At 36.0% G+C, this 14775-nt stretch overlaps 1 protein-coding gene across 1 annotated transcript in view; it reads right to left on the bottom strand.

Annotated features, from left to right (window-relative positions):
• The window catches only part of MALRD1 (MAM and LDL receptor class A domain containing 1), a 612855-nt gene that overhangs the window by 454579 nt on the left and 143501 nt on the right, over positions 1-14775 (bottom strand). The window contains exons 15-17 of the mRNA XM_036841268.1: positions 4935-5087; positions 3939-4044; positions 3093-3460 (exon numbers count right to left, since the gene is read on the bottom strand). Of these exons, the coding sequence (XP_036697163.1) occupies positions 3093-3460; positions 3939-4044; positions 4935-5087 (627 nt within the window). The remainder of the gene's footprint in view (positions 1-3092; positions 3461-3938; positions 4045-4934; positions 5088-14775) is intronic.

Consider the following 14775-nt stretch of genomic DNA (forward strand, 5'->3'; position numbering starts at 1 on the left):
TTAACAAATCTCTATCTTTCAGAATCCCCTGGGGCGCATGGTAAAATTGCTTACTCCATGGTAAAGTCCTGCACAAACACTACTATGTCAGGTATGGAGTGAAGCCCAAGAATCCATATTTTTAACAAGCACCCAAGATGATTCTGATGCAGGTATTCTCCAGACCTCACTGTGAAATCAAATTCTTCTCTCTGGTTCCACCCTGCCCCAGTTTCAAGCATCCCTCCACACTTGTAAAAGAATGACCATCTTTTAAATGGTAGTTTATTTTTTTCTCCATGGAGAATCATTTAATATTGACTCATTTAATCTCAGCTTAAATCTAAACTTCTCTATCTTTCAAGCTTCACTCTTCCCAGATTAAAATAACTTCCTGTTCGTCCCCAACTACCTTTCCCCTTGGCATGCACCAATTTACCAACGTGCCCTAAACCTCTCACCCCTCTCTCTATCTCTATTTATGCTTATTATTATGCCTGTTTTGCCAGTTCTTAGCTGTGTCTCCTCAGTGGTAATCTTTTCTTCTCACTGGATTGTGGCTCCTTTGAGCTGGTGCTTTTAAACCTCTAACTCCCTTCAGTCAGTAGAAGAATTCAAAGCACTTTTAAAGAATTGACCAGTCCCTTATCAACTGAATACTCTACCTACATTTGTAGGATATAGGAATGTATGCATTTTTCAAGATGTGATGATTTTGTCAACACCAAGTACTTGTTTAGAATAAATGGGATAGAATATACAAACACTGTATTTGTATACAAATGTATACAAATACATTTGACAGTATTTGGGCAGAAGGGACAGGATTTTAAATTAAGGAGGAGTTCCACATTTTAGCTTCATTTACATAAGTTAATATTTTTGAAAGACAAACGTCAGCTGGCCTTTAACCATTCATCTTATAACGGCACTTGGTGCCAAAGTGAACAAATATTCTGAAACAATAAATAAAAGGATATGTGAATAAATGCAGCCAGGCAAGAACAAATCATCTGTCTCTGAAAACCAGAGAACAGGAGCTTAGACCTAATGAAGGGAATCAAGTGAGTAAATGGCAAATGGGAGATGAGCTTTCCTTTGATGTTTCCTCACTTGTGACAAATCAACGCAGCTGGGACGTGAACTGGACCCCACAGGTCCCCTGCAGGTGTCAGTCTTGGGTTGTGCAGAGGAAGGGGGATGTCAAGCTACTGAGGTTTTTGACATAAAACTGGCACTAAAGGCAACAGATTTTTACATTGCCTGTCTTCATACTGACTGCATGCTCAATTTTTATTTCAAAAGGGAAGGCACGTGGCTCCACCCTTAAATGAAAGACCACGTTCTAAACATACTTTAGAAAATAGAGCATCAATTTCTGGATGTCTAACGCATTCTATGTTAATAAATTACTATGTCTAGGGACTTCCCTGGCGGTCCAGTGGTTAAGACTATGCACTTCCACTGCAGGGGGTGTGGTTCGATCCCTGGTCGGGGAACTGAGATCTTGTATGCCGTGTGGCGCAGCCAAGGAAAAAAAAAAAAAAAAAAAGGAAGTCTCCATTTAAAAAAAATTACTATGTCTAGATGGAAGGCTGCGAGAGAAACTGACAGTCACTACCATTTCCTTTCACTGATACTTAGTCACAAGAAGTATTTTGATAATCCCCTTCTACTCAGTTAATGCTGAGAAGTTTGAAGGATAATTTGCTTATTTTCAGTAACAGATCAACGTTTTTTAAGAAATGGGATTTGAAGTGCATGAAAAAGATGAAAAGGCTTTCTAAATTTGCAAAAATAAATTACTTTAGGACAAGCAACACTTCTTATAACAGCCATTGTCGAAATCATCAATTTTATTTATATGCACTAAAGGTATTAGCTGTGTAACGAGCTGCATGGTAATTCTGACTTTAATGTGCCTGACTATTAAATACCACATATGTGCAAAACTCTCTACAATGGTTTATATGGAAATTTCTCAATGTAATGTTTCCTATGATGTACCAAGCATTTGATGGCTTTACTTTGGTTTATGGTAAGCCTCCCAATTTAATAGGCACATAACTTGAATTTAAAGAATTGTTGCTATTTCTGGGTAAAGAAAGATGCAAACTTTCTGACTGATGTTGGTAATTAAAAAAGAAAAACATCTCTTAGCCTCTGACTCATTTTCAGGAGCAAATGCACTAGGCACTACCAGGAGCCAGGTTTATTAAATTGCAAGACATACATAATCATCAGGTACGATAAACTTTTTAGTAATTTAAACCGGAAGCTCGGGGCTTATCTTTGACACCTCACTCTCTGCTCCCTATAGCCAGAAGATTTTTAAACGTCTCTACTAAATATCCCTCCTCCAACTTTAGTCCATCCATCTCCACCACTTGTCACTGTGATACAGGCTGCCAACCCCTCTCCGGGGAACTACTGCCAATGGCCTCCTAGTAAATCTCCTGAATCTACTCTCCTCTAATCCATTCATTACACTGTATCCACAGTGACATTTTTAAATCTGCCAATTTTATTATATTACCTTCCTTCTTAAAAACCTTCAGATGACGGAAAACTTCCTTAAGACGGTCCACAAAGATCTGCTAATCTGGCCTCCATCTCCATCCTTATGTTGCATCCTGTTTCCCCCTGTTGCCTTACTCCAGCCATACTGGGTATCTTGCAGCTGCCATGCAGTCATCTATCAGGGCTTTGCATACATGCATTTACTTATTATTTTTCAGATCTCAGCTAAGTCACCACCTCTAGAAAGTCCAATGCCATAATTATAGAAAGCCATAGCACCCCCATTTGAAACTCCTGTCAAAACTGTCATTTTACATTTATTTTTTAAATATGTGAATATTTATCTGCTCAATTGGACTGTAAGCTCCCTGAGGTCAGGGACTCTGTATAACTGTGCTCATCACTATATCTCTAGTATCCAATTCATAAATGTACATAATAAATACTGATGGCTTGACTAATTAATCACACATAACATTCATTGACTTTGGAACAATGCTTAGGGCCTTTGTCTTGACTGACTAGAAAACAGTGAACCAATCAAGATCACCACATCAAAATGAGTAAGAGGGACCAGAAAGAAAAGTACTTACCACAGTTGACCTCATCAGTATAATCACCACAGTCATCCACCAGATCACATAACTGAAGCTTTTTTATGCAAGTCTTAGTGTGTAGACACCAGAAATGATCTGGCCCTTTGCAGCTCTTCGAAGGGGGTGGGAGAATACAATTTTCAAATCTGACATCATCAATAGCCGAGACCCCATCATAAATGCCAAGGCTGACTTTATGTAGTGACAGATGGAAGGGCTGAGTAAGGCGTCCAAGCTGAACAGTTGCCTGTGACCACTGGTTGCCCTGGTTATATAATACTCTCCAGAGTACTGTGGAGTCACTGGAATTTTCCATGTGTAGCTGTAACTCAGCTGCTCCCACTGATAGGCCATAGTTATAAAACCTGAAAGAGAACAAGCAAAAGAAATGGAAATGATTTATGGAATAGACTAAATATTTAACTTTTAGACTCTTCCACTCAGTTAACAGTCAATTAAAAATGAGTTATAAAAATAGATGCCTTTATTTATTATTGCAGTAATTGTGGCCACCTATTTGCAAGAGCTTATCTGCCGAGGTGCATATTCTGGCTCTCAGGACCCCATGAACATTTCTCAAGGAGTTTAGTCCAGAACACAGGAAGCAGTGTTAATTAAATTATAATCCATTGTTGGAGGGAGAGTCCCTTTCATCTTAAGAAAGAACACAACAAATACTGATAATGTGCTCCTAAGTAAAATGCTAATTGTGTGGATCTAATGCAATAGCTATTTTTAAAGCAAAGCCAGATTACAGGACAAATTACAGTATCTAGTAAATGCCGGAGTATGCCTGGAACCGCCGGGCTGCTAGAGTAGTTGACCATTGTTTTTACTATTTACCAGAAGGAAAGTGTGCATCCAGGTCCTGTCTGGCTGAAAGTTGGGCTCTGGAGTTTAGCAATTTGTGATAAGCTGTTGCTTTTCTTCAGAATGAACATAAAGTGCCCTATTGGGATACAGAAAAGAAACCATAAGTTTAATCTACTAAATTCTAAAATGAGACATCTGTCTGTAAACCCTACACTGAAGATTATACAACAATTAAAAATCAACAAAAGTGACTGTTAGTCAAATTTACTCTTATAAATATTAAACTATTATCTAGAGCTAGGTCAAAATTATGCCAAAAACAACTGGTAATTCCAGTTAATTCAGCCAAAAATGTATCTATATTCTATCTCCAAAACCCATAAAGGAGTGGTTCTATGTTGACAACATAAATATAATCGACAATATTCAACTATCCTACTATTTGTTGTAGTTAACACAGAACTTTACTGCTTCTCTTTCTCTTCTCAGACCCGAGCAAAGGTAAAGTGAACTACAGATCTTCCTTGACTTAAGATGAAGTTACGTCTGATAAACCCATCGTAAATTGAAAATATCAAAGTCCAAAATGCATTTAATACCCCTGACCTACCGAACATCACAGCTTAGCCGAGCCTACCTTAACCATGCTCAGAAAATTTACATTAGCCCACAGTTGGGCAAAATCATCTCAGGGCCTATTTTATACTAAAGTGTTGAATATCTCATGTAATTTTTTGAATGCTGTACTGAAAGTGAAAAACAGAACGGTTGTCAGTGTATCAATTGTCCACCATGGTGATTGCATGGCTGACTGGGAGCAGTGGCTCTGCCTCTGCCCAGCATCAGGGGAGAGTATCACAAGTATACTGCTAGCCCAGGGAAAGGTCAAAATTCAAAATGTGAAGTACAGTTTCTACTGAACACGTATCTCCTTTCACACCATCATAAAGTTGACATATCATTAGGTCAAACCACCGTAAGCTGGGGAAAGTCTGTAGGTACAGAGACACTGTGCATGCTTCTTACCTTGAGATGTGTTGCGAGTGTGATCCCAAGGTGGAGCCTGTTGCTCAAAATCAGCAGAGAGGTTGCTTCTAGAGCTCCAGGTCCAGTCAAAATCATCCTCACTAGCTGCTTCAAACCAACCACAGCTATCTGCTTCAAAGCCACATTCGGAAACTGAAGAACAAAAACGTAGCTTTTAGGTTGGCTCTCCAAGGTGATCACACACTTTAAGAAGGGTAGACAACCCTTCTTCCCTTGGAAATCACCTTGTTACTCTTCCCTAAGTACATTAAAGCCACAGTTGATGAAAAAAAGGATCCTATCTGATCCTCCCAAAAACTCAGAATTGTGCTTTTCATAATGGAAATTGATAAGGCAAAATTATCAATTTAAGAATATTTTCCAAATATTCTAAGAAACAGCATCATTCAGCCACATTGCTTATAGAATTGCCAAGGTCTGCCTAATTTATTTTGACACTCATGTTAGTTTCTCTGCTGCTATTACATCATCTGGAAGACTGCATTGTTCCTACAAAGTATTTTACACTAAACCATGAAAAGTTACTTCTAAAAAATTTAATGTTTGAAAAATTCAGATCCATTATATTTAATATGAATGTTCACCTCTAATTTTTGTAGAGCTTACTATTTCCCAAAGCATTGAATACATCACCTAATTGGCAGAAGGCAGAATAATTTGACCTACTTTTCAAGTAAATATGAAGAGAAATAGTTAAGTTACACAAATACATTCTGGAGGAGGAAAAGAAGAAAAGAGAGAGAAAGGGAAAGAATGGGATGTTATAATAATAGCAGTATCAAATTATAGCTAATATGTGGTGAATACCTAATGTAATAGACCCTGTACTGAAGGCTTTATATAAATCTAGCTTTTACAATAGCTCTTGGGAGAAGGTATTATTATTGCTGCTTTACAGAGGAAGAAAGGAAGGTTTAGGGAAGTTTTTAACTTAACCAACGTCATATAGTTAGAAAGTTGTAGAGGCTGATTGAAATCCAAATATTCTAACTCCTAGTCTAATATTCTTTCTTCAACTGTTGACAATAACTTTTAATTGTCATTAGATTGGAAAAGGGATGAACCAAAAAGGCATAATCTGAATTTGCTTACTGTGGATATTCAGGTGTTACTACAGACTCCAGTGCAAAATAAGATTTGCCCCCATTGATGATTACTACACTGGGATCCTTGGCCATTGGATATTTTTATCCAAGGATATAGTAATAAACTATATAGATTTTCCCTTAAAAAAATAACTTAGGAAGTAAACAATAAATTTAGAAGATAAAAGTATAAAGTAAATCACTCAGTGAGATTAAAAAAAGTTAAATTGTAAAGGCATTTTTACCTAATGATAAATCATGCTTAATTTTGAAAATGCTTCCTTCCACGTGGGGAGGAATGTGAGTTGAGTAGTAACATCATAATCACTATTGATTTTTTTTAAGTTTCTACGAAATATGTGATCTCAAAAAATATTTGTTTTCTATCAGGTCTCCTGGTCCAAAATATGGCCAGCAGAATACTTTCAAATTTTACCAAAAGTCAATGAGAATGCATGAATACATTTTAAAATAAATGCTTTAAGAATGTTTCATCAACTTTAATAAGCAAGAGATAACTATATTTCAATAGAGACAAATAGAAATCAGCAAAATGGAGAGACTACTGCTATACCTAGAATAAAGATTTCTCAAGTTTAGAAATCTGTGGTGAAGCAAAATTAAATGCTACTCAAAAGTGAAAAACAATAATGATAAGACAAGTTAGGGATAAATGCTAAGAATATTTAACTCTTCGTATTTTCAACAGCCATCTCTATAAATATAAATAACTCATAAATATATATAGATTCCAGTATGTAGATGCTATTTCAATCCCAGGGAAAGCAAATACTTTTGATTCCTATTTCAGATAATCCAAAAAAATAGGATCCCGCAGTTTTTGTTATGCAAATAGAGAAAGAAAACAAGTTATTGCTACTATATATCTATCCCACATAGATCCCTGGAAAGGGAAACTTATCATCTGCTATCTCAGGAGATATTGCTGTGGAAATAAATGAATATTCAAATAGTAGTAAAATTTAAGAAACTATTGCAGCAATTCTGTAGTTCTCTTAGATAAGGCTCTTCAAAGATAGTGATTTTTAAAGGGATGATTATGCTGTTAAAATTCAAATGTGCCTTTCTAGTATACTTTGTTCCTATATATTTAGATTTCTCTACACATTAAAACCTCACCTTGATTAATCAGAGATGTAATAATCAGATGAAATTAACCTTCTTGTTAGCCAGGAATCAAATATACACCTCATTAGAACAGTTTTTTGAAAAATATGTAATCTTTTACTTAGAAATACAATATCCTGGGTAAGTTTTAATAATTGAGGTTGAAGGATATTTCGCTGTTTTCTAGAGCAACATTATGGACTTTCTCAATTATCATCATCATCATCAGAATCGACATTTTGCAATAACAACTGCAGTTATCATTTATTCGAGGTTTATTGTGCACCGAGCTTTGTGCTAGGGGCTGTTACATTCAAAACAGGTTGTCTACTGACACAGAATTTCCAAAAATTATGCTTGTCTATTCTATGGCTATCGATAGAAAGGCTAGTAACTCTAGCAGCTTTGAATTTTTTGAGTAATATTACCCTGTGGCTTCTACTAGTTATGTCAGTATAATTATAGTCTCTGTCCCTGGGGAAAGGGTGCTAGGGGGTATTTGGTAGACTAACAAATAGGTCCATCACCCTACACTATCCCTGCCATTTTTAGAGCTTTTCACTGAGGGAAAAGAAGATGAATTTCTGTAGGAGCCAAGAAAACTTGTGGCGGGGGAAACAACAGAATCAGATGCTGTCTCATTTCAGATTCACCGTTTTAGAACTTCTTTGATGGCTTGGGATGATTCCTACCGAGGTTCATGTGTAAGGAATAAACATGAAGTATACAAAGGTGAAATCTGGCTGACAATTTGGGCCTCACATAAAGACTTAAAAATGTATAGAAGAGTACTTATTGGTATTCACCCAAAGGAGTTGAAAACTCTGTACACAGATGTTTATAGCCGCCTTATTCACAATTGACAAAACTCGGAAGCAACAAAGATGTCCTTCTGTTGGTGAATGGATGAATAAACTGTGGTACATCCAGACACTGAAATATTATTCAGTGTTAAAAAGAAGTGAGCTATCAAGCCATGAAAAGACATGGAGCAACCTTAAATGCATATTACTAAGTGGCCAATCTAAAAAGCTATAAAGGTAATAAAAAAGTCAGTGGTTGCCAGCAGCTGAGGGTGAGGGGAAGGAGGAAGAGGTGGAGCACAAAGGATATTTTATGTGAAAAGACTCTATACGATGCCACAATGATAGTTGTCATTATACATTTGTCCAAACCTATAGAAAGTACAACACCAAGGGTGAACCCTAATGTAAACAATTGACTTTGAGTGATTATGATGTATCAGTGTAGGTTCGTCAATTGTAAACAAATGTCCCAGTCTGGTGGGAGATGTTGATAATGGAGGAGGCTATGGATGCCTGGGGGTGTGGGGTATATGAGAAAACTTGGCGCATTTTTCTCAATTTTTCTGTGAACCTGAAACTACTCTTAAAAAGTCTTAATAGTTAACTACTAATTAATATAAGTGCTCTAAAGAAAACACAAAATTTATAGGCAGAAATATGTCCTGACACATCATGTGGTTAAACTTCAAACTCCCTTTGGTCTTAGCCACACAGGCAAAAGATGCCCAAGTTTAGGGGGAAAAAAATGGCTAAACATGCAGGTGGTAATTGTAAAAAGTTAGAAAACTGGAGCCTACCACTGTGGATTACAGAGAACCAGCAAAGGCACAAATGCAGTGTGGAAGACATGCATTCAATACGTATGTTATCTTACTTATTCTTCCTGAAATATACATATGAATATTGTCCCCAGTTTAGAGCTGGGAAACATAAGGCTGAAAGACGAGTAACATATAATTTCTCAGGGCTCATTATTGTTGACACAGTTCCTTCCCAGACCTTTGATGTCAAAGCCTGTGCTCTTAAAAAAATTATACTGTTTCTAGTAGTTTAAAAGGTAATAATAATTATATCTAACAATTTTTGGACAATTCTTATATGCCAGGCACGTACTATGTGTTTTTAATGCAAGATCATATAAAATCTAAACATGCATAACCACAGGATATGCTCTGGAAGCAGACTCTAAACTATATAATAAGTCCACTAGATTGGCTCTCCCTGTTTATTTGAAGCTTTTTTTTTTTCTCTAGCCTTTTGACCTTCCTAAAAGTTCCATGAAGGACAAAAGTTAATTGAGTATTCCAGTATGTTGGCTTCAGTTCACTGAGGTTGTACTTTGTTTGATTAAGCAGAGGTTACTACAAACGTCAAATGCATTAATACTATATATCCTATTTTAAAACATGTTCTCTACTAATTATATTGCTTTGAGCTTCAGGCTTTTCCATTCATTCAAATGGTCATATGTTTGGAATTACGATAAGGTTGAAGTAACTGAACTCTAGACTTCATCAATAGTTAATATTCATTAGTTATTTAAAACATATAATAGTAAGGGAATATTTGCAAAAGTACCATGAAATTTAAAAAGCCTATAAAAATAAATAGCAATAATGAAATATTTTAAAGAATACTAAAGCATAAATAACTAAATAACATTTGGCATTCAAAATTACTGCATTTGAAATAAGAATGATTAATTACATTATTCTACATATGACTTTCAGGGTCTCCTGTGATCTGACCAATAAAGACACTGCTGGAAGACAATTCCCCATAGGTCTCTCATATTTCTGCATGTGTTATAAGCTGAGTCATTAACTGTCTATTTGTTCCAAACATCTTTTCAAGGATGTTTAAACAGCAAATAATCATGAAGAATAGAGATAGTGATTCTGTCTACCAGAGGGCAAGTTCTTACCCAATATAATATAATAAAGATAATGTTTCCCTCTAAAGCAAAGGTCAGACAAATTTGTTTGAATCCCACTATAAAAGATTTGGATTCCATAAGCTCAGGCTTTCTTAACTGTAATGCCAACCCACTTTATATGTACATCCACCTGGGCCCCTCTGTGTTGCCCTGGGACTCAGAAAGCAAGAGGAAACAAGGCAAACATGATGTTTATCATGCTGTTTGTTATACTATTAGTAATAAAGTCCTTTGTCTCTGACCCAGGAGTCTCACCCCTCCTGACATCCATAAAACTATGGCAGATAACTTGTTAGCTTATAACTAGGGTAAAGTTTCAGAACCTTCACAGTTGTCAACACAAACTACATTAAACTTTATATGTATAGTACCCACCATTAGGTAGCTTAAAATCTAGCATGGGAAATTTATAAGCAAATAGGCAATTGTAATAGCATAATAACTATCATGTATTCATTCATTCATTCTTCATTCATCTGACAAATATTTATTGAGTACATGCTATATGTTTGGCACAGATATACAGCCTAAGAACACAGCAGTGAAAAAAAGCGGCGGGGCGGCGGCGGGGGGGGGGGGTCAGAGCGGAGCGGAAGAAACCAGAAAAAAAAATCTGTCCTCATGGACATAAAATCAGAGAGGTTACTTTAATTTTTTGGCTTTAATTTTGAGTCAGATTGCAGAAAAATTGAGATGTTTTAAGGAGAGAAGTGACAAAATCTGACTTAACCTGATCACTGTGGCTGCTGTATTCAGAGAAGACAGAGTGGGTGGGGTGGGCAAGAAAAGAAGCAGGAAGATAGTACAAAAATCCAGACCTGACAATGGTCTGGGCCAGAGTGATTGCAATGAAAATAAGGATGAGTGAGGCGTTCTGGATGTATTTTGAAGGTAGACATGATAGGATTAACTGACATCAGATATGGAGTGTGAGAAAGAGAAATGAATCAATATGATCTCAAAGTCTTTGACCTGAAACAATGGAGGTACCATTTTATGAAGTGGAGAAGACTGTGAATAAGTAGGTTTGGGGGGAAGTAGAGGAAGAGGAAATACTATAGTTTCAGAAGTACTAGAGTTGAGATTCCTATTAGGTATTCAAGAGATCATGTCAAGTAGAGAGCTGGATATACAAGTCTGGAGTTCAGATCAGAAGTCCAGGCTGGAGATATACATCAGAAAATAATCAGAGTGGCAAGAATAAAGCATAAACATAGGAGAAAAATCAGAAGAGTGGTTCCTAGTGTCATGGAATCCAAGGCAAGTTAAGTGTTTTAAGGAAGCAGGTAATATTATCTCTGTCAAGTGCTGTTGATGGGTCAGGTGAACAATGAGAATAGACCACTGAATCTAGATCACTGCTAACTTCGATGAGAACAGTTTATTTTGAATAGTGGCAGCAAGGCCCCCATTGATAAAAAGAAATCAGAAAAGTTGAAGACAGTAAAATACAATTAATTCTTTTGAGGTTTATACTTTGTAAAGGGGAAAAAATGATGTGATAGCTGAGGAGGAAGTGGGATCAAGAGAAGATTTTAAGTCATGAGAAATAAAAACATGTTTTTATGCTGAAGAAAAGATCTGGTAGACAGGGAAAATCGCTGGAGCAAGGTTGTTGAACAGGCAAACAGAGATGGATTCTACTTACAAGAGAAAGAGTTGACCATTAGAAGGAGCATGTTATTCAGAGTAAAGGAGAAAAGAGTTTAAAGTGGGTAGAAGGGATACTGGAGCTCATGAAAGTCCTTTTCCGGGTGTTCCTATTTTCTCAGTGAAATAGGCTGTAAAAGCATCAGCTCAAGCTAGAGAAAGGGAAGTAAGACAGATGTTGGAGAAGACAGGAGAAAAATGTTATTCATTGAGAAGAGGGGGAGGGGGCAGAGGGAACGGAGTGGGGAAGCATAATGTGATTCCTAGGGAGTACGAGATTCCATCTAGGGTTGTGAACATCTATTTAAAGTGAGAACAGATAACACTGTTTTGTTTTCTTCTCCAGCCACATTCCGCTATGCAGATTCTGGCTCTGAGAGGGTTGAGAGCCACATTTAAACAGTTTGTGCTTTAGTGACTATGATATACCAGAAGACACCAAGGCAGTTAAAGGACAGTGTATGGCAGTCATTACAAGATTAGACCATGGAGTTTAAACTGCGCAAGAAAGGAAGTGAGTGCATGAGGGGATGAAGGATATAACTGCTTTACCTGGAGGGCTTTTTCTTTGGTTTCAGTTTTAACTGTTGTACTTTATTTTCTTTCCTGTGGCCTCATCTCCTTTGTGTCTAAGTGCTTGACAATGTATATAACAAAAAGTAAAATAATTTGGGGCCTAAGATGTTACCGCCCTTCAGTAAGATTTATGTTTGTTTCTGCAGGCACATAGAGTAAATAATACTTGAGGATTACATCAAACTAACTTCAGGGATTGAGAGTATTTGGGGCTGGGTTTGAGGCCCTGTGAGGAACAATAACTTGCAGTTCACACAGACCTCTTGGATGCAGACTTTTAGGCATTACAGATAAAATTCTGTGGAGTACACCAATCCATATTTATACTAAGCCTGGACTCCAACTTCCAAAGTGCTATAAGATTTCCAAAGTGCTATACTCAGATTCCCAACTACTTGTTCCATGTTGGCATATGAAAGTGGTGTTAAATACCAGGTTCAGATATCAAGGTCTTTATTCTTATTTGGTCACTTAATTTGTCCCTTCCTTTTTACATCTTCAGTGAATTCAAGTAGATTTTTAAAAATCATTTTGTTTAGATTTTCTAGTTGTTCTCAGTTAGAGGGTGTCCCGAATTACTCAATCCACCATAACTGGAAATAGAAGTTCTAGAATTTTTAATTTCCATTTTTAAAAATAGTACTTTAGAACAAATTTTATATAATAATAGTATATACAGTAGTCCCCCCTTATCCATGGGGGATATGTTCCAAGACCCCCAGTGGTTGCCTGAAACCAGCAGAGAGTATCAAACCCTACATACATTTACTAAGTTTTGTGCTACACATACACACCGAAGATAAAGTTTATCAGTTAGGCACAGTAAGAATAATAACTATATAGAAGAATTATAACAATATACTGTAATAAAGTTATGTGAATATGGTCTCTCTCTCAACATATCTTCCTGTACAAATTTAACGCCTTTCCATCTTAGCTAAGCACTTATCATGCATTGTGGCCATGACTTTCGTAGTTTGAGATGCAACAGTAAACTAGAACTAATTTTTTTCCTTCTTTACAATTTCGCAGATAAAAGATTCATTCTTACTGTAGATCTTAGCATATTTGCATACATTTTTTTTCTTTCCTTATTAAGTCAAGAACTTTCACCTTTTCACTTAAAGGAAACACTTTACAGCTTCTCTTTGGCATAATCCAGATTGCCAGAAGTACTACTCTTGTGTTTTGGGGCCATCATTAATTCAAATAAGAGTTAGTTGAACAAAAGCACTGTAATACCATGACAGTTGACCAGATAACTGAGATGATACTAAGTGACTAAAGGGTGGAATACAGTGAACAAAGGGATGGTTCACGTCCATGGCAGGACGGAGCAGGACAGTGGGAGATTTCATCATGCTGCTCAGAATGGTGTGCAATTCAAAACTTATGAATTGTTTATTTCTGGAATTATCCATTTAATACTTTCAGACCGCAGTTGACCACAGGTAACTGAAACCACATAAGGTGAAACTGCTGATAAAGAGGGACTACTGTATTAAAATATTTGTGGAGTAATTATGGGTGCATAATGCTCTGGTAGAATTATATAATATTGTGGAATGGGGAAAAGTTATTTTTCCTGATGTCAAATTGTTTATTATGAAATAAAGAACAAAGAAAATATATGTGTGTGTCTAGACGTGTATATAAGGTGCAAATTGACCTATATGTGATACACAAATACATAATAAAAAATATTCACTTAGTAACTTTCCACTCTACTTTGTGTATATTATGTTAATAGTTAAACTTAATAAATTTTTGTATTTATATAGATTCTAAAATATTTTATTAACAGGTGTTATAATGGGTTCTCTATATCCAAAACAGTAATTACTATTAAATACATTCATAAGATATTAAGTCAAAATGGATACGTAGTCAAACTTAGTTATAAATGGTCTTTCATTTTTGTTTGGGAAAGGAAAAGAGTGGAAAAAGTTGGAAGAGCCAGAAAAAGCTAAATTTGAGCACTTTAGGATTCTTTTAAAGTCAGTTAATTATTAATGTCAATACGTTTTTCAATTTGAGGTCTCTCCCAAAGCTAGAGCTCCAAGAGGTACTAATTCATTTATCCATGAGGATGAGAAATCCTTAAAAATGCACTCAGTCCCACAATGAATACTGAAAAGCCAATAGTTTTCCACCACATAATAAAAATTATAATTTTAACAAGGAAATGGGATGTAGGAATAAAATAACTTACAAGATAAGCATACAAAATCAAGGAATAAAAAGGCATCATTAAGAAGTGATACAGATAGGAAAATACTAATAAAACTGGACTTGACTTGCATCTTAAAAATGGATAAAATAATAATATAAGTGACTCAGAAGTGACTGAAGAACAGGATATCTTGGGTACTGAAAGATCCCTATGAATTTTAATGAAATAATCTGAGCTTATTAACTCCACAGATAATTGGGCTCTTCCCAAAAAGTACAGAACATTAGAAATCATTAGGTTAGTCAGAGGAAAGAAATATATTAACTACACAAAGAAGATATAAATAAAAATCTAACAGGATAGAAAAAAAATTAACCATTTAAAAAAATCATTTATTTCTGCCTATCTTAGGCAAAGAATAGTACGACCTTTTACAAACAGTATTTTCTGTTCATTTATATTACTG

Source organism: Balaenoptera musculus, chromosome 2 (assembly GCF_009873245.2).
Source record: "Balaenoptera musculus isolate JJ_BM4_2016_0621 chromosome 2, mBalMus1.pri.v3, whole genome shotgun sequence".
Taxonomy (NCBI): domain Eukaryota; kingdom Metazoa; phylum Chordata; class Mammalia; order Artiodactyla; family Balaenopteridae; genus Balaenoptera; species Balaenoptera musculus.